Source organism: Mandrillus leucophaeus, unplaced genomic scaffold (assembly GCF_000951045.1).
Source record: "Mandrillus leucophaeus isolate KB7577 unplaced genomic scaffold, Mleu.le_1.0 Scaffold51, whole genome shotgun sequence".
Lineage (NCBI taxonomy): Eukaryota > Metazoa > Chordata > Mammalia > Primates > Cercopithecidae > Mandrillus > Mandrillus leucophaeus.
The window spans coordinates 2,606,943-2,628,231 of NW_012105475.1; the positions used below are offsets into that span (position 1 = coordinate 2,606,943).

Here is a 21,289-nt window from a genome sequence, read left to right on the forward strand (position 1 = left end):
CAGGCTTGAAGCTAGGACCTCACCTTGTAAATTTTCCTGAAATGAGAGAAATAGTGACTGTGATGTCAGGTAAAAATTGCCACCACGTGTAACCCATTTCTTCCTTATTTTGCCTTTAGTTAGCTTCAAGTTCTTTTTTCACTTTGTATCTTTTAAATGTACTGTACTGTACGTGTGTTATTAACAGCATGCCCAGAACCATATCTTGGCATTAAAATTCCATGAAGTCCATTTTGAGACTCATATTACTACACCTATTTTTAGCTGTTAACACAAACCACTCTTTCCATTACACTTTTATGTTATCTAATGATAAAGTGACATTGAAAATAGCTCCTGTTGCCAAATAAAAATCCTATATTTTGTTTAATTGGGCCAGACCCATTGACCGGCATTATGCAATTATATTACTGAGGCAGCTACCTGCCCGCGCCCCTCTCCTCCTCCTGGTTTGGGACTACCCTCCCCATCTGCTGCTATATTTAACTGCTTTCTTGGCCATAAAAGGCTGGTTGTGTGGCCTGACATTCGACTGCCTGACCACATGCATTATTTTTGAACTGGCCTCCAGGGTCCTGTCTTTAGCCCTGCCTCTTAACATTTTCTTGGACTCAACCTAGGCGGAGTTTTCATTCTCTCATCCAGCTCCTCGGCCTCATCGGAACATTTCCACCACCATCACTCCTTTGGAAACTGGTAAGTGTGACACTGAAGCAGAAGAATGCACTTGATAGCTTATGAGCTTAGCAGCACTGCAGTGTAAGTGCTTTCTTTCTGTCTTCTGAACTCAGCAGTTTTCTCAAAGAGATGTCAGAATAACAGAGAAATAGGAAAGTGAAGCTCCAGGGAGGGAAACCAGAACAGCCGGGTGCCAGTTGGGCTGGCACAGCTCTTCTCTCACATCACTGTATGCTTTTGAAATTAAGCTGCTGTTCCTGGAACTGTAAGGAGGTCATATTTGCCTCGGATTGAACTGCAAGCGTGTGTTTAGTGCTCCTTCCAAGTACGGTTTGGTTGAAATCTGAAATGGGTGAGAGACAGGAGGCCTTGTGTTTTCAATCCTGTGTGTGCCATACAATGCTCCCTGGTTACAAATTAGACCGAAAGAAGAAAAATTAACTCTGAAGTCACTAGTTTATAATTCAGGGATCTTGCTGTGACAATGCAATGTGGGTAAATGTGAGCGTGCACAATGATATGGCCTCAAAACAGTTAAGTAATATTTCAGAGGCAACATAGAGCCCCACATAGCGATTTTTCTGGGAATCGTTTTCATCAGCTTTTGCCCTTTAATGACTGCACAAAGGTATCATAAATTACAGCTATGGAATTTGTATTTCTTCCTGAATTCTCAAATTATTTTCAGAAAGAAAATTTAGGTCGTAAAGAAACAAAAGACACTAAAACCACCTTTCCTCCCAACCTTCTCCAGCTGTCATGTGTTGGGGCTAATCCTGGCTTTAGTTAACTTCAAGGGCTTACTTGATGAAGAGGAGGTGGTTGTACTTTTGTTCCAGAGGTCAGGGCTGTGACAACAGCAGGGAGGACTTCAAGTCAAACCCCGTTTACTTGTAACCTACTATCTATGTGAGAGGAATATTAAGTATTATTAAAAATAAATGTATTTGGGAGAAATGAAACAGAGTAAAAAATAGTATTGGGGCAAGATACTTAAAGATTTTATTTTGTGAAAATAACAGCATTTCAAATCATCTGGGGAGTGAATTTAGTTTATAACATAACAAGGTTCTTTATTATTTATTTGAAAATCATTAAAATAACATGTGCCATGTTACAATGTAGTATCATAACAGAAACTTCTCTAATATCTTTATAACTGCCTAATATAATTCTGTATTAACATTTTCTAACCCCTTTTGTCTAGTAGTTATTAGTTACACATGGTAATTATCCTCTATATTTTGTAACAGAAAATAGCCATCTATTTAAGGGTTGAAGCAAAGTTGCTTGCTAGTAGCTATTTTTTTCTCTTAGGAAATGCCATGTAGATTGATATCTTCCATGAGCCCTAAGATAAATATTTCTGGAGTGAAGTTTGCTCGATTTTCTTCTCTAGGGAATACATGCTGACTTTTAAAATAGTTTAAATAAAAAGTAGTTTTAAACTTGACAAAGAATATGCTGAGTTTAGAAGGATTCATTCTTCATTTTGAATTTTTAAAAAAATGACATTTGGAGAAAACAAATCACTTTAAAACTAATTCTAAAGCATTAAAACACTTGGGGGTGGAGCTTTTATAAAACTATTACTTCATCCAGGGTTGTCAACATGGCTGATAGGCCTGCTTCAGTGGATAGACTATTCAAGAATGCTAAGGCAATGTGATGTCTCCCCACCCTATGCTAAACAAACATACCCTTTGACTTTCAGTAGAACTGTTAGCTCAAGTTCACAATGCCAGCTGCCACCCTGGGAATCGACTCTCTTACCTCTTTATGTAGGGAGACTAGAAGCCTGTATGTTCCTTATGGAGCAAACAGTTGTGTTTTTTTTTTTTCTGCTTTGAGACTATACCTTTGCTTGAAGTGTTTGTGAGATTTGAGAGAGCTTCTATATAAGATTAGCATACTCCAGGGTTCAGTTCTAGAACTTTATTTTATTTATTTTATTTTATCTTAGATTTCTATGATAGAGACAAGGTCTCACCATGTCGCCCAAGCTGGTCTCAAACTTCTGGGCTCAGGAAATCCTCCTGCCTTGGCCTCTCAAAATGCTGGATTACAGGCGTGAGCCACCATGCCTGTAATTTTCTTTTCCGTGTATAATGGTTCTCACCTGTTTTCTTTTAGGACTTTATTTTTCCGTGTATAATGGTTCTCACCTGTTTTCTTTTAGGACTTTCTTTTCCGTGTATAATGGTGCTCATCTGTTTTCTTTTAGGACTTTCTTTTCCGTGTATAATGGTGCTCATCTGTTTTCTTGGCTTTCAATACCACCTATATGCTGTTGACTCCCAAATGTAAATCTGCATCCTGGACTTCTCCCCTGCACTCCAGAGTCACGTATCCAACTTCCCACTTAAAATGTCTCCTCTGGGAGGTCTAACAGGCGTCTCAGATGTAGAGCATTAAAATCAATCGCCTGTTTTTCCACCCCAAATTGATACTTTCCCACATTCCTCCCCATCTCAGTTAATAGCAACTTGTCTTTCAATTGCTCAGACAAAAACCTTGGAGTCATCTCTTTCTTTCACATCCTAATTTACAACTTTCAGCAAATGCCATTGGTTCTAACTTCAAAACCTGTGCAGAGCTTGACCACCTCTCACACTTTCACTGCTACCCCTGTCACCTCTAGCCTGGACAATTGCAGTGGACTTTGTATTCTTTTGCCAGCAAAGTGCCATGGACTGGGTGGCTTAAACAACAGAAATTTATTACCTTACAACTCTGGAGGCTGAAGTCCAAGATGAAGGTGTCAGCTGGGTTGGTTTCTTCTCAGGTCTATTCTTGGCTCATGGATGGCTGTCTTCTCCCTGTGTCTCCACATGGCCTTCCCTCTGTTATATACATATTTGGGTCTTGGTTTTCTTTTCCTATAGAGACACCATCATATAGAATTAGGGCCCATCCTAATGGCCTAATTTTAACTTAACTTCCTCTTTAAGGACCCTATCTCCAAATATGGTCACATTTTGAGGTACTGGAGGTTAGGGCTTCAACCTAGGAATTCTGAGAGGATACAACTCAGCCCTTTCATAGGTCTCCTGGCTTTCACTCTCTTCCCTCCACAGTCCATCTTCAGACATCGGCAAGAATGAGTCTCAGCTCAGAGTCTTCCAATGGCTTCTCAGCCCTTTCACAGTATTAGCTGAAGTCCTTACTGCTACCTACATGACCCTACACTACCAGCCCATCCCCCATGCTCACAGCTCACCTCTCTGACATCATCTCCTATACCTCTCCCACCCCAGAACTCCTGCCAATCAGCGGTTCCTGGAGCACGATAGTCATGTTCATTCCTCAGTGCCTTTGCTCTGGTCTTCCTTCTGGAATACTCTTCCCCAGAAAGTCTCATGCTCAGATGTACTTTCTAGGGAAGCTATCCCTGCTGAGGCTGTTGAAAATTGCATCCATCCCTCTTACCTGCTTTGTTTTTCTCTGGTTCTTGGCATATTAACCTATGCCATACTTGACTTGTTTTCTCTATTGTCTTTCTCCTGCAGTAGACTGTATGGTTCTGAACAAGGTAATTACAGCAGGCATTTTGTCTGTTTTGTTTACCACTGTATTTTTTTGTTTTGTTTTGAGACAGAGTCTTGCTCTGTTGTCCAGTATGGAGTGCAGTGGCGCAACCTCGGCTCACTCCAAACTCCGCCTCTGAGTTCAAGTGATTCTCCTGCCTCAGCCACCGGAGTAGCTGGGACTACAGGTGCCCACCACCATGCCAGGCTAATTTTTGTATTTTTAGTAGAGACGGGGTTTTGCCACGTTGGCCAGGCTGGTCTTCAACTCCTGACCTCAAGTGATTCGCCTGCCTCAGCCTCCCAAAGTGCTGGGATTACAGGCATGAGCCACCACTCCCAGCCTCACTACTGGATTTGATGGGCTGGATGGTGCCAGGCGCACAGTAGGTGCTGCTAATTATTTGTTGAATGAACACCACATGACTCTATCCTTCCACATTCTTCCAGATGAAGCCCCAAATGAAGAATGAAATGGCAGAAAATTAGAAATATGTATTATGGAGAGTCTGAGGAAAAAGCACAATAGCCAGGTTAGAAAAACTTTGTTTTTCTAGGAAAACCTCCTAGATATAATTTTTTTTTAAAAGGTACAATGACAGGGCAAGCCCATCTGGGCTATGAAGTGGAGAGTTTTTTGAATATCCAGTTATGCTAAACTTCATACCCTTTTTGGTTTACTCTTTGGAAAAGATAAGAATATTAATTTTTATTTTATTTTTTTAGACAGGGTCTTGCTCTGTCACCCAAGCTGAGTGCAAGGGTCAATCATAGCTCACTGCAGCCTCGAAGTCTTGGGCTCAAGCAATCCTCCTGCCTCAGCCTCTGGAGTAGCTGGGACTACGGACACACACACCACACCCGGCTAAATTTTTCTTTTTTCTTTTTGTAAAGATAGGGTCTCACTGTGTTGGCCAGGTTGACTTTGAGTTCCCGGCCTCAAGAGATCGTCGTTGGGATTTCAAGCATGAACCATGGCACCCAGCCAAGAGTATTGATTTTTACACATTGATTTAGATGACTTGTTCTATGGAATTTGTTCCTTAATAATTCACTCAAGAAGTGTTGTTTTCCTTCAGGTGGCCCGGTTCCTTCAAGGGGCACAGGATGTCTTTGCCTTTTTATCAGAGGTCCCACCAGCACTATGATTTCAGCTACCGCAACAAGGACCTCCGCACCACCGTGAGCCACTACCAGCATGAGAAGAAGCGCTCGGCCATCTACACGCAGGGCTCCACGGCCTACAGCAGCCGCTCCTCCGCCGCGCACCGCCAGGAAGCCGAGGCCTTCCGCCAGGCGTCCGCCGCCTCGTTCCAGCAGCAGGCCTCACAGTACGCCCTGAGCTCTGACGTCAGTCGGAAGGCGGCCTCAGCCTATGATTATGGCTCCTCCCATGGGTATGTCGGAAGCACTCTTCCCACCTCAGCGAAGAGGCGTGTGCGCTGAGTCACCCTCCCAGTTACTTCTTGTTTTGTATTGGTTTGGTCTTGGTTTTCTGAGGCAGAGTTTCGCTCTTGTTGCCCAGGCTGGAGTTCACTGCAACCTCTGCTGCCTCCTGGGTTCAATCGATTCTCCTGCCTCAGCCTCCTGAGTAGCTGGGATTACAGGCATGCACCACCGCGCCCGGCTAATTTTGTAATTTTAGTGGAGACGGGGTTTCGCTATGTTGGCCAGGCTGGTTTCGAGCCCCTGACCTCAGGTGTTCCACCCGCCTGGGCCTCTCAAAGTGCTAGGATTGCAGGCGTGAGCCACCGTGCCCAGCCTCTCCCAGTTACTTCTTAAATACGGCAGCCCAGCATTTCAACCAAGTGTGCAGGCAGACCTTGGTTGGGAGACCTGGGACCCATGCCTACCTATTTCCCTTTATTGTCTCTTTTAGCTTCACAAAGAGCTTGGTGTTCTCACGGGCGAGCCTTGCTTGTGTTGCCAATTTACTATTTCTAAGAGCAGGGAAATTTTGCCACAGGTTACTTTAGCAGCGGCAGGGCCAGAAAAGATCATTTCAGTACTCACAGCGGGTTTCCTCGCACTCAGAATGTTTCTGCCTAGATGAGAAGCTGATATATAGAATTTAAAATTCACAGGTCACAGGAGACTGAACTACTGCAAAGATGTATTCTGTTAAATATTTTTTCAATATCTAATAGCAAAAACTTAAATTCAGAACTACTACTTATGCAACAAATAGTTTCTTTAGCTCGACCATTTGATAAAAATATGGCCCTATTTCAGTCAAAGAATAATAGGAACCAACCTGTATTCTGACAAAATTAGGTTTATTGACCCAATGCAATGAAGGAGACTAAACACTAGAGGAAAAAGGGCTATTTTAGGATTCTAGGAAGAGTGGAGCTTAGATGTAGGTCTGGTCTGCAAAGTGAACCCAGGGTGCTGTTTCTTTGGAAACAATAAAGTTAAGATAAGTGTGGACTGTTGCATCCCCAAACCCCTTATCTGGGACTTCTCACCAGAAGTGGGAATTGAGGCTGCGTCTCTGCTTCAGTGAAGCAACTAAGATCCTGCGGGCAAGAGTGAGATGTTTTACTCTTACTGATAAAATTTTAAACAGCAAGCTCACTGATTGTCTTTGATATTAGAGAAGAGTTTCTCAGTGAGTCTATAGTCACTCGAAGAAGGGGGTTACCGTGACACTTTACAACAGCAATGTCCCTGGAGAAATGTCATTTCCTGCTCACTTTGCAGTTGGCTTATCTGTGGCTGCTATTTCAGCCTGATGAGTGATGGGCAGATATTTACTTTCTCAGTCCAAGGCAAGTTTTATTTTCTTCATATTCAGAATGATCCCCTATTCATGGAGATTAAAAAAACACTTGCAAGATACATGTGACTTTTATTTAAAATCTATGTTCCACAGAAAAAAAATTGCTGATCTTCAAAACATAGACATTTCTGGGCTATGTGGTCAATAACCACCTTCTGCCTCTAATCCTCTTCTCCAAAGTATCTGGCATAGGTTGCATTTTTTGCTATAAATGTAACATAGTTTTCAGTCTTACAAAACTTAAGTCCACAAAATATCCGGTAGGGCAACTAGAAAAGCTGTTTTCTCTGGGAATCTAAAAAGGTATTGAGAAAATAATAGAGTGGTCAGTTTAACTAGAAGTGACGCATGCTTCCAGAGGCAGAAATTCCTAAATCCCTCTTGGATTTGAGCAGCATCTGCATCTGATCTACAGCTATCATTTTATCAGTGATGGTGGCCTCCTGGGAGCTTCTGCTGGGTTCAGTAACAGCCAGATTCTGCTGGGGTTTACCTGGAATGTATGATGGCAACACTCTGAAATTCCATTTAAAATGGAACAGGATCACTTCGCAATCTCAAGTTCATAGGTCATATTCTGCCGTGGGATATTCATAAGGATCATACATTGGCTGCAGATATGGAAATACTGTCACTGAGGTGAATTCATTTCTTCTAGCACTTGCTTCAAACGAACTGCCTTCCAAAGAAAAGCTGGGAGGAATTAATACCAAATGTATATGACAGCCTCAATTTGTTTCCCTGAAAAACGTTCTGCAGATATGCTTAAGAACCTCATTTAGGAAAATACATGTAATAGAGAAAGATTACATTTTAAATATCCATTTTCCTGGACTGTCTGTGCTAGGTTTATAGAAGATGGGCATTTTCATTATAAGGCAGTTGTCAAGGTAACTACTTGTGTACTTATTTCATTTCCCCAGTGCTGTAGAATCCAGAGTTTTATGAATTTGTATTTTTAAAGGATCTTTATTTTCTCAACTCTATTGCAAAATTTTATATTAAAATTATTTTAATTTTATACAAATCCTTCTTTTAGCCACATATGCAATATTTATATTTATTCATAATCTGATATATCATTAGTAATTAAACCTTTGAGCAAATTTTATTATGAAAACATTTGCTCTATATAATCCTCAGGAGACGTAGCCATTTTGGCCATAAAGAGCCTTAGACAATAAACTTTCTCTAGGGAATGGAACTGTAATTATTTTTCTATGTTCAAACTCATTACTTTTTCCTTCCTACTATGTATATATTTTTGTAGGTAGGTATTTATTATGGCTTGCTATGTTTGAACAACTTAAACTTTTTGGTAGAAGCATGCTGACCTAGAAACAAGAGGGGGAAAAATGCCAATATGTTTTCCTTTGAATAATTCAATGTGAAAGACAAAGAAAGCCAACTCAATCCTGAAGGTATTTTAATCTTTCTTTTTTTAGACCTAGAACACAGGTGCAGATAATATTTTTTGAACACTTCAAAGTCTTCATAATTCCTTTAGGTTATATTTTAGCTTGCTCAAAATGAAGCAACTTATTCCTGCTAAATGAAAGCATTCTCTTTGGATTGTGCACAGTGTTGTTGATTAAAACCCCTGGGGTTGGAAATGCACCTCTGTGGAGTGTAAGTGCTCCGCTTGGTCTATTTTTAGCTCTGCTTTGTAGTTAGATGTCCAGGGTTAAAGTGGAAACTATGGAGAGTTACATGTGCTCAGGGCCTGGCTGACCTTAGTGAGTCTTAGGAACAATGACTAGTTTAGTGTCAGTGCGCTTGCAGGACAGATCAGTTACCAATTGTATTCTGAGCCATGGGTTATAAAGTAAATTCTGGACGGCTTACTCTAAATGCCTTTGTTCTTGGTCATAGTGGGAAAAATAAAGAAAATAATTTAGGAAAACAAAAACTCTTAAAATGACAAGATTACTACTGTTTCATGCTAATCAACAAAATATCATCAGGATTAAAGGAGCAGTGTTACTCATGACCACTTTGCAACCATTTGGCAAGGGTTCTTAACCTCTGTCCATGAATGGTTTCAGTAGAGTCTTGGATGATCTGAAATTATATGCAAAATTATGCACAGATGAGAACTTTTCTGGAGAGAGGGACTGTAGCTTTCATCGGATTTTCAGGGAGCTCTGTGACTCACCAAAGGTCAGAACCATTGCTCTAGAAAGTCTAAAAATGAATAACAGAGTCTAGTGTATGACCGGAGGACCTCTTTCCTAATGCCAATGTTATAAGGACTTAGGATGAAATAAGGCAGATGTTTACAGAAAAGGTGGGATTATGGAAAGCAGGCACCTTCCATTCTTGCAAGTAAGCTGGATCATACATTAAGATGAAAATAATTTAAAAAGAATGTTTTCTTATTCTTGTAAGTAGAATGAATGACTTACAAGAATGAATAGCTTACAAAAACCAGAGAACAGCACAGCAGGTTTCTCAGGTTATGGGAAGATTTAGAGCTGTTCCTCAGCCTTCCATGGTAACAGTAGACATTTATTCTAAACAGACTAAAATTCAGCCTATATGACATAATTCAGCATTGCATTCTCTATACCACGGAGTCTTTAGAACAGCTCTGAACAGTAGAAATTTTTATCCTCATTTCGTAAATGAGAAAATTGGAAACCAAGGAGATTAAATGACTTTTCTTCATTACACTAGGAAGGAGCAGAGTAGTTATTTGAACCCTCGTCATACCCAAGTCCCCACCCTTTCCGCGGGCACGTCATGCCAGTTACAGTCAGCAACTCCCCTTGATCATACACCACTGGGTTTTCCTTGAAACATCAATATGTAGTTTTGCATTGTGCTTCCTTTGATTTAGCCTTCTTGTAGAGAAGCTATTGAGCACCAAAATAACCAAGATTTAGAGCAGGGTACAGTAGATGGAAGGACACAAATTCTAACAAAGAAAACCCAAGGAGTGTCCATGAATGCCAATCCTGGAAACTTACAGACACTTTAACCCACCATTTAGAATCAGACATAGATATTTGCAAAGGAGTCTCAGAGACAGCAGTTTGGGGGTACAAACACTGAGGCTTGAGTGACTTTCCCTGGGCACCCTAACTTTAAACCATGCCCCTCACCTACCCCTATGTCACATTGATCAACCACCCCCAGTGTGTCACCCAGCTTATAACCTCTTGAAACTACTAGAGTTGGTGAAGACCATGCTAACATTCAAAACAGTTATAATTCAGACAGAAGATACCAGTGCTAAAAATAGAGACCACTAAACACAGCAGAGAGTGCAGAGAACTTGAAAGCTTGTTCCATCTCCTACCCCAATATCCTTTCAAAATGTGTTACCAAAGAAATCTGCCTTGTGGACACTTTTGTGTCCTAACCTCAGCTATGAGCTGTAGATGCATGTCATTTTCTACATATCTATTTCTGTAAAATGAGGAAAATGACTGTCCCTCATGTTGTGAAGTCGAAAAGAGATAATCATGTAAGATGTTGAGTGTGGTGGCTGGCACAGGGGGAACACTCAGTGAGGTTTAGGCGTTCTAAGTCATTTATTCAATAAATATTTACTGAGCGCTAAGCACTGCTGTAGGTGCTTGGGATAAATTACTGAGCACGTTATATTGAATTCTGTTCTATTAAGTAGAATTATATTTTATACCAGAAGGTAATACATGTTATAGAAACAATAAGAAACAGCAGGGTAAGAGAGATCAGGAATGTGGGCCAGGAGTATAGGTTAGAATTTTCAAGAGGGCAGTCAGGCCTTGTGAGAAAGTGATATCTGAGCAAAGACATGAAGTAGCTCAGAGAGTTAGCCATGAGGTTATCTGGGGAAAATAGACCAGGCATCAGGGACAGCCACTGCAAGGCCTTACAGCACAGAACAGCATCGAGGCCCATGTGAGGGAATGGGGGAGTGATGGATAGTGCAGGTGGAGAGGATGTCAGAAAGGTGATGGGTGGGTCAGGACTGATCATGGAGGGCCTGTGGGCCATTGAAGGGAGTCGATATTCTGAGTTAAAGAAGGAATCCATGACAGTTTTGAGCAGAATAGCGACGTGCTCTGACTCAGCGGTAACGGCATCACTGTGGCTGTTGCAGAAGCAAGTTCCCTTGTTAGGAGGCTAATGCTGTGGTCCAGCCAGGGCCAGATGTGCAGAAGAGGGGATGTGTGAGCAGGTGCCAGATGTGAGGGTCTACTGGTTATGGCTGAGTTCTGAATTCCTTCAGATTTCTCTCAGAGCTCCTCAGCACCCTTAGCCAGGGAGTTTTGAGGCTGTGAAATGGTCTGTGGAGATTTTGTGCATATAACGAATCTTCTGAGACTCTCTTTAGGTGGTATGATGATAGTAAAACCATTTACTTGTTCCCCATTTTCCCAGATTCCATCCACGTCATGTCTAAGAAATGCCTTATTCTTTTGTTAGTGTTTTTCTGGTATTTAATAGGAAAAGCACCTTGAAATAACTATAGTTGTATGGAGACTCAAATCCATCTGGAGACTGAAGTGGCTGAATCTGAATAACAAAAAATATTGAGCCAATTGACTGTTACTGGAGATGACATTTGCTTAGGAAGCTGCTGATAGTCTGGGCACAGTGGCTCATGCCTGTAATCCCAACACTCAAGGAGGCCAAGGCAGGAGGATTGCTGGAGCCCAGGAGTTTGAGACCAGCCTGGGCGACATAGTGAAACCTTGTCTCTATTGTTGCTGATATATCAAGGTTTTACTTTTTTCCTTTAGAAATGATTTTATTGCTTCTTCTCTAAATAAAATTTTAATTATTATATATAAGAAAAAAGCATCATAGTTCATGGGTAACAAAAATCAATACAATATTCCAGGGTTTGTCTTCCAGTATTTTAATACCAACAAAATGATGAGCCACATTATCTCCTATATGGTAGAAGTTCAGAGGGAAATAGCTATGAAAGTAGAAAAGCCAGAGTTACTTTGTTCAAAAGGCTGTTGCATTATGTTGTTTTTATTTTTTAATAGATGGGATCTTGCTCTGTTGCCCAGGCTGGAGTGCAGTGGTGCGATCTCGGCTCACTGCAACCTCCACCTCCTGGGCTCAGGCGGATCCTCTTGGCTCAGTCCTCTCAGCCCACAAGTAGCTGGAACTACAGGCACACGCCACCATGCCTAGTTAATTTTTGTATTTTTTGTAGAGATGGGGTTTCACCATGCTGCTCAGGCTGGTCTCAAACTCCCAAGCTTGGGCAATCCGCCCACCTTGGCATCCCAAGGTGCTGGGATTTCGAGTGTGTGCCACCGCACCCGGCCTGTTGCATTATGTTCTGAATCCCAAAGACCAACCCTAAATCCAAGGAGAATGGTCCTCTCTATGTACCAGCCTCCTGCTCCAGCCTCCTCAGCTGTAAACACGGGGAGTGATAGCCAGGATTCTCACTCCTGGTAACAACAGGTTCCCATAATTGGCAATTTATAGATCCATAGAACTGTGGAATGCTAAAGCAAGAAAGGACCAAAAGTTCATGTAATTTAAGCCCTTCCTTTCATAGATATGTAGAGTGAGGCCCAGAAAGACATGGTTCCTTCTTTGCCTCCTGTGCTTGACTCTTTTGTCAGGCTCTCATGCAGCCTAAATCAAGTTGAGATGGCACCAGATACACTCAGAATGGCATCATCTTCCCTAGGCAGGTGAATCATGCTGTGAGAAGGAAGGCATGTCCTTTTCTAGAGTGGAGTAGAATGAGTCAGTCAGAGGAGGAGGAAGGGCAAAGCCGCTACCTCTCTGGGCTCAGAGGTGAAACATTTGCTCTGTCCCTGCAGAGCCTTGACCTCCACAGTATCAGCACTGGCCAGGTAATGGGGTGTAACTGAACGTCCACAGAGAGATCTCTGGACTCTGGAAGCCCAAGGGTGCCCTTGCAACAGGCTTGAGGTTTCGCACAGCCATCTTTTAGATGAAACAAGAAAGCAAGAGTAAGGTAACTTTTATGCAATGTCTAGTCAACCCCAGTGACCATCCCAAAGTAGAGTGGGATGTTGGCGTCTGGGCTGCATTATAAATAAGTGAATAAGACCTGCTTTGACAAACCCTGGACACCTCAGTTCACAAAGAAACAACCTTAGACTTCATAAGGCATCTCCTGGTACTATTGTCAAGTGTCTTTATACTATAATGTCTAGGAAATATGGGGTAAACTCTTTTACTCCTGCTTAAAAACCATAATCTAGTCTGATTAAATTCACTTATGGAGTAGTCAGAAGTGAATAAAAATTGAAGGATGTATATAGATAAGAACCATAAGATATTTAATTCTCTCAGAGTTTTACACATTCACCTTTTCTAGAACAAATGAATATTCTGCATTCCTAGGACATTTGTTTTTATATCATGGCTATACACTAACTGTGGAAAGTTACCGAAAAAGCAAGTAAAAAGCGAGTAAAAATAGCAATGGAAATTTAAATCATGGAAAAAATAAAGCAATAAATTAAATGAAAAAATTGTGGTTGTATTCCTATTTAGTTTTTTTTTTAATTTAAAAAAAGCTAAAAGTGAGATATTTCTATGGCTAAGAGTAAAATGAAGAGAAGAGATTAGTGTAAGATAAATAATGCAAAAAAATTAAAATCCAAGGGAAGGTTATTTATTTTGACATCATAGTATTTATTATGATGCTACCTGTCGATAAATTTCAAGGATCATGTCGATCTAAATACATTCAGGTTTGTACCATAAGAAACTTTTCCTGAAAAACATATTAGCAAAAAGAGGACTCTTTTCAGCTTCCTACTTGTCCATGAACTTTGATGTTCTCCTGAAACCTCCGTGTGTGTCAAGATTGGGAAATGGGAGAATGAAAAATCAGTAGGTGTTAGGCCACCGGGATTGCCTGTATCAAAGGAGGAGGAGCACAAAACCAAACTGCTGTCAATCAAAAGTAGATCCAAAACAACGTTTTCACAAAAGTCCAAAGAACAGCATCATTTTTCAGGTTTTGCAAAGAGGAAATTGTGGCTGATAGAAAAGTGGAGAGTAGAAAAGAGAATGCAAATTCCCAGTGACTCTGCACTGGGTCCTGAAGATGAGAGACATAATTCAGATGCTGAAGCTCTGCAGAGGAGCAGCTAACTGGAGCAAAGACAGCCCAGAAGAGGCCCAGAAAAAGCTGACCCACAGTTTAAAAACATGGCCTCTTTCTCTCTTCCAGTAAACGACTGATCATCTTGCATATATGTGAACAGTACTGAGCTGTAAATATATGTAAAGATGAAGTTTTTAAAGGAACGTTGTTAGAATAGAAAAAATGAATTCAGCTCTTTTGTGGCCACTCAGTAAAGCCTAATGACAACACATAGATAGGTCAGCATTAAAAACAGAGCTTTTCATCCTGGGATGTCCTACCCATCTTTCAATGTCCAGCTCTTCCTGATAACTCTAGACAGAAACTCACTCTCGAGTGTGTGAATTCACATTTTGTTTGCACTGGCCTTTGTGGTTACTGGCCTTCCTTCTTTGTGTTCTTCCATCCTTTCTTCCTTGATTGACATCATATATTTACTCCCTTACTAGACATAAAGCTCTCAGAATACAAGGGTTTTACATTTATCTTTGTATCCTACTCCTACCCCAGTGCCAAACACAGTATTTTACACACAGTAGATAGTAAGTTTTTTTGTCGAATAAATGAAATTGCTACCGAATGTTAAGAAATAAACCTGTGAGGATTTCAGTGGTATTATAACATATAACATGTTATATATATATATAGTGAACGATTGAACAAGGAGATTATTCAATAATGTTTGAAATAAACTTTCTCATGCACTTTCTGAAATATCAGCTGGGTTGTATGCTAAGTTTACATTTAACTCTATAAGAAACTACCCAGTGGTTTTCCAAAGTTGTTGTACTGTTTTACATTCCCACAAAAATGTATGGAGATTCTAGTTTATCCACATCCATGCCAACATTTATTATTTTCTGTCTTATTTATTACAGCCATTATAATGTATGTGTAATAGAGGTTTGTGTGTAATGTGGTTTTGATTTGCATTTGCTTAATGACCAATTTTGTTAACCATCTTTTTTGCATTTAGTAGCCATTTCTGTATCTTCCTTAGTGAAATGCCTATTCAAATCTTTTGCCCATTTTTTAATCGGATTTTTTTCTTATTGAGTTGTCATAGTTATTTAAATAGTTTGGATACAAGTTCTTTATTAGATATGTTTGCAAATATTTTCTCATATTCTGTGCCTTGTCTTTTCCTTCTCTTCACCACAGTGTCTTTCCAAGACCAGAAGTTTTTAATTTTGATGAAGTTCAGTTCAACAATTTTGTTCTTTTCAAATCATGCTTTTGGTATTATATCTAAGAACTCTTTGACTAAGTCAACACCTTAGGGAGTTTCTCTGATCTTTTCTTCTAAGAGTATTATCATTTCAGCACTTAATATTTAGAACTGTGATGCATTTTGAAGTAACTTTTTGTGTATAATATTGAGTAAAGCTCTAAATTCATCCTTTCACATATGGGTGTACAATACAACTGATTGCCCCAGCAACGTTTGTTAAAAAGATTATCCCTTCCCCCATTAAATTTCTTGATACCTTTATCAAAAATCAATTGACCATAAATGTAGAGGTTTATTTCTGGACTATCAATTCTGTTCCATTAATCTATATGCTTGTTCTTATACCAGTACCATACTGTTTTATAAAAAGTTTGAAACTGGTGAATGTAAGTCCTCTTAGTTCTTCTTTTACAATATTGTTTGCCTATGTAGTTCCTTCATATTTCCATATAAATTTTAGAATCATTTTGTCAATTTCCACAAAGAACAAAGTCTACTGGGATTTTGATTAGGATCATGTTGAATCTGTAGATCAATTTTGAAAAAACGTATCATTTTAATAATGTTGAGTTTTCCATTCCATGAACATGGAATGCTTACTTATTTAGTTGTTCTTTCACTTATCGTAATAATGTTTTGTAATTGTCAATGTACAAGTGTTATACTTCTTTGTTAAAGTTATTCCTTAATATCTTATTCACTTTGATGCTATTGTGAATGGAGATGTCTTAATTTAATTTTTGGATTATTCATTGCTAGTATATGGAAATATAATTGATTTTTGTGTTTTGATTTTATATCCTATGACCTTGCTGAACTCATTTATTACTACTAGCAATTTGTGTGTGTGTATTTTTTAGGATTTTCTACACATCGGATTATATCATCTGTAACAAAAGGTGGATTTACATCTTTTCAATTTTTAAAAAATTAATTACCTTGACTAGAACCTCCAGTACAATGTTGAATAAAAGTGGTAAGAGCAGATCATTGCCTTGTTTCAGTCTTAAGAGGAAAGCATTTTGTTTTTACCATTAAATATGACATTAGGTGTAGATTTTTAATAGATGTCCTTTATCAGGTTAAGGAAGTTCCCTTCTATTTCTATTCTATTGAGAGTTATTAATAAGAATACTGACTTTTGTCAAATGCTTTTTCTGCATCTATTGAGATGATAATATGGTTTTTGTTTTTTATTCTATTAATATGGTATATTACACTGATTGATTTTCATATGTTAAATCAACCTTGCATTTCTGGGATGATCTTCACTTGGTTGTCTATATTGCTGGATTCCATTTCTTAATACTTTATGAAGGATTTTTGCATCTATATTCATGATGGATATTGGTCTGTAGTTTCCTTTTATTATAATGTCTTTGTTTGGCTTTGATATCATGTAATACTGACCTTATAGAATGAGTTAGAAAGTGTTCCCTTCTCTATTTTTGGGAAAAAAAAGATAAATGATTGGTATTATTTCTTTAAGTATTTGATAGAATTCATTAGCAAAGCTATTTGGGCATGGACTTTTCATTGTAGGAAAATTTTAAATTACCAGTTCGAGTTCTTTGCTTGTTCTTGATCTCTTCAGATTTTTAAATTTGTTCTTGAGTTAGTTTTGGTAATTTGAGTCTTTATAGGAGTCCTATTTTGTCTAAGTTGTCTAATTTGTTGGCATAAAGGCATCTACATTATTTCTTTGTGAGCCTCTTAATTCCTATAAGGTTGTTAGTGATGTCTCTTCTTTCATTCTTGATTTTAATAATTTGTGTCTTCTATTATTTGTAGTCAATTTAGCAAAAGCCTTACTAATTGTCACAATCTTTCCAAAGAACCAACTTTTGTTTCATTGATTTTATTGTTTCTCTGTTTTCTTTTTATTTCCCCTCTAATCTTTGTTATGTTGTCCTTCTGCTTGTTTTGTGTTTAGTTTTATCTTTTTCTAGCTTCTTTTGATGGAAGCTTAGATTATTAGTTTGAGACCATCTTTTCTAATACAAACAGTTAAAGCTATATATGTCCCACTAAGTACTGCTTTAGCTATATCCCATATATTTTAATAAGTTATGTTTTTGTTTTTATGTAGTTCAAAGTATTTTCTAATTTCCTTTGTGATTTATTTTTGACCAATAGGTTATTTAAAAGTATGTTGTTAATTTCCTTATATTTGAGGATTTTCTAAATTTTTTTCTATTGTAGATTCTTGTTTAATTCTTCTGTTATCTGGGGATATATTTTCCATGATTCTAGTTCTTTTAAATTGATTTAGATTGTTTTGTGAACTACCATAAGAACCCTCCTTGAGAATGTTGAAAACAATAAGTATTCTATTGTCCTTGGGTAAAGTACTCAAGAACGATCAGTCACGTCAAGGTGATTGATAGTGTTTTGAAAGTATTTTATGTTCCTGATGATGTTTTAAATCTAGTTATTCTATCAGTTATTGTGGGTGGAATATTGAAGTCTCCAACCATTATTTTTCGGTTTCACATTTCTTTTAATTCTGTCATTTTTGCTTTATGTATTTTGGGGATCTGTTTTTAGGTGTATATACATTTATAATTATTATGTTTTTCTGAGGAATTGACCATTTTATCATTATGAAATATTTCTCTTTGTTTCTAATAATATTTCTTGATGTAAAGCATATTATGTTTTATATTAATATAGCTTACCATTTGCATGGTATATCTTTTTTATCCTTTTACTTTAACAAATATGTCTTTAGAGTGTGCCTCTTGTAGCAGCATATAAGTGAATTAGTGGAATCTTTTTTTTTTCCATTCAGTCTGACAACTTCTGCCTGTTCCTTGGAGTTTTTTATTCCATTTACATTTAATAAAATTACTGACATAGTTGTATTTATGTCTGCCACTTTTTTTAGTGTATCTCATATCTCTTTAATTACTCCTTTATTGCCTTATTTTGTATTAAATGAAACTTTTTAGTGTATCGTTTTAATTATTTTGTTTCTTGACTATATTCTTTGAGCTATTTTCCTAGGGATTGCTTTAGGAATTGCAATACACATACTAACTTATCTCTATCTACTTCAGATAATATATACTCACTGAATACCAGTAAACATAGAAACTTTTCTCTAATATAGCTTCATTTCCTTTTCCCTCCTTTGCACTATTGTCAAGTATATTACAACTATGAATGCTGTAAACCCAACAACACAATGCAATAAATATTTTCTACAATATTATGTCTTTTAAAGAATTTAAGAGAAGGCCAGTTGCAGTGGCTCACATGTGTAATTCCAGCACTTTCAGAGGCTGAGGTGGGTGAATCACTTGAACTCAAGAGTTTGAGACCAGCCTGGGCAGCATGGTGAAATCCCATTTCTACAAAAAATACAGAAATTAGCTGGGCATGGTGATGTGTGCCTGTAGTCCCAGCTACTTGGGAGGCTGAGGTGGGAGGATGGCTTGAGCCCAGGAGGTCGAGGTTACAGAGTTATGATCACGCCATTGCACTCCAACCTAGTTGACACAGCAAGACTCTGTCTAAAAAAAATAAAAAAATTAAAAAAAAGAATTTAATAGAATATATATGTGTAAAAATTTACATACATATATGCGTATAAGCTTATATACATATAAATTTATATACATAGTACGTATAAGCTTATATACATATATGTGCATACACGTGAGTGTATGTGTGTATGTACACACACTGTCTTTTGTATTTACCCAATTATTTACTTTCTGGTATTCTCCATTTTTTTAATGTGGGTTTAAATTACAATTAAATTACCTTTAATCTTTTTATTTTTTTCTCTTTTTGAGTCGGAGTCTCACTCTGTCGCCAGGGCTGGAGTGCAGTGGCATGATCTTGGCTCATTGCAACCTCTGCCTTCCAGGTTCAAGTGATTCTCCTGCTTCAACCTCCTGAGTAGTTGGGATTACAGGAGTGCACCACCACGCCCAGCTAATTTTTGTATTTTTAGTAGAGACGGGGTTGCACAATGTTAGACAGGCTGGTCTCAAACTCCTGACCTCAAGTGATGCACCCACCTTGGCCTCCCAAAGTGCTAGGATTACAGGCATGAGCCACTGCGCCCGGCCAGATATAGAATTCTTGATTGACATGGTTTTTCAGCACTTAAACATGTCATGTCAGTGCCAATTTTCCTGATGAGAAGTCTACCATTCACAGTATTATTGTTCCCCTGTGTGTAAAGAATCATTTTACTCTTGATGCTTTCAAGGTTTTTCTCTGACTTTGACTTTCAACAGTTTGACTTCGATATTTCCAGGTCTGTGTGCCTCTTTCTGTGTTATTCTACTTGGGTTTTTTGAGTGTCTTGGATCCACAGATTAGTATTTTCATCAAATTTTGGAAGTTTTAGTCTATTATTTCTTCAAATATATTTTCCTGCCCTTTCTCTCTCTCTTCTCTTTCTGGCATTGTCATTACTCACATGTTAGTATGTTTGACATCGTCTCACAGGTTTCTGAGGCTCTTTTAATTTTTCTTTATTCTTTTATCTCTCTGTGCTTTAGACTGGGTAATTTCTATTTTCAACTTTATTGATTATTTCTTCCCTTATCTAACATCTGCTGTTGCGTCCCTCTAAGAAATTTTCTTTTGTTATTGTACACTTTAACTCCAGAGTGTCCTTTGATTTTATTTTATAATTTATATTTCTTTGTTGACATTCTCTATTTGTTGAGTCCTTGTTGTAATATATTCCTTTAACTCTGTAAACATGGTTTCCTTCAGTTTTTGAACATATTTATAATTGCTGCTTTGAAGTCTTTGCTAAACCCAACATCAAGGACAACCCATTGACAATTTTGGTTTACTACTATTTTCTCATTGGTGTGAGTTACATTTTCCTGTTTCTTGGCATGTCTCATAACTTTTATTGTTGTTAAAACTGGGACATGTCAGATAATACATTGTTACAATTCTGAATTCTGAATTTTCCTCAAAGTGTGTTGTTGCTGTATTTTGGTTTTGGTTTTTTGTTTTTGGGTTTTTTTGTTTTTGTTTTTGTTTTTGTTTTGAACTGGAGTCTCACTCTGTTGTCCAGGCTGGAGGGCAGTGGCGTGATCTCAGTTTTGTTTAATAATTTGGCTGGACATACTTGTAGAATCTCTTTAACTACTATGTGGCTGTAGGTGTCTCTGCTCAGCTTTGTTTTGTTTTTTAAATTCTTGTTCTCATTTTTAAGCCTGAATTCCTAAGAATCACACTGTGTTTGCATAGATTAATGGCCAGACATTGTGCCCAGACAGCTCAAGACAGTAAATCTTCCACCGTCTGGCAGTAGATCTGTGTGTGTGTTGGGGAGCACAGTTAAAGTGTGCCGGTAATTTTTTATTTGCTTTTTGAGACGGAGTCTCACTGTGTCCCCCAGGCTGGAGTGCACTGGTGCGATCTTGGCTCACTGCAACCTCCGCCTCCCGGGTTCAAGCGATACTCCTGCCTCAGCCTCCTAAGTAGCTGGGCCTACAGGCATGTACCACCATGCCCAGCTAATTTTTGTATTTTTAGTAGAAACAGGGTTTCCCCATGTTGGCTAGGATGGTCTTGATCTCTTGACCTCATGATCCACCCACCTCGGCCTCCCAAAGTGCTGGGATTACAGGCGTGAGCCACCGTGCCCAGCCTGTGTGCAGGTAACTTTTAAGTAAGTCTGGTTTGGCTTAATTCCAGGCTCTCTTGCCTGTCCACTGCACGTGTGCACAGGTTTACAGTCAGCCAGTGATGTATGGAAAACTTGGGCCTCTCCAATCTTTCCTACACATATTTGTATGGAGAGCTTCTGAAGGCCCCTATGACTATTTTATTTTCCAGATTTTCCTGGTAAATTTCTGGCTGATCTACCAATCTGCTGCTTGTCCCAAGCCTGATTGTAACCTCAGGCTAGCTGAGCTGCTGGTCTTCCCTTGTTTGTTTGCCACCTAGATTGCTACTGTTATTGACAATGCTGCTGGCTGTGGGGTTTATCACATTGTGCCCAA

The 21,289-nt window shown here is 38.7% G+C and overlaps 1 protein-coding gene across 1 annotated transcript in view; it reads left to right on the forward strand.

Moving 5' to 3' along the window:
* The first annotated feature begins 390 nt into the window (after window positions 1-390).
* The window catches only part of MYOM1 (myomesin 1), a 156,298-nt gene continuing 135,399 nt past the window's right edge, over window positions 391-21,289 (forward strand). The window contains exons 1-2 of the mRNA XM_011996353.1: window positions 391-696; window positions 5,285-5,602. Coding sequence (XP_011851743.1) covers window positions 5,313-5,602 — 290 coding nt within the window. The 5' untranslated portion in view covers window positions 391-696; window positions 5,285-5,312. The remainder of the gene's footprint in view (window positions 697-5,284; window positions 5,603-21,289) is intronic.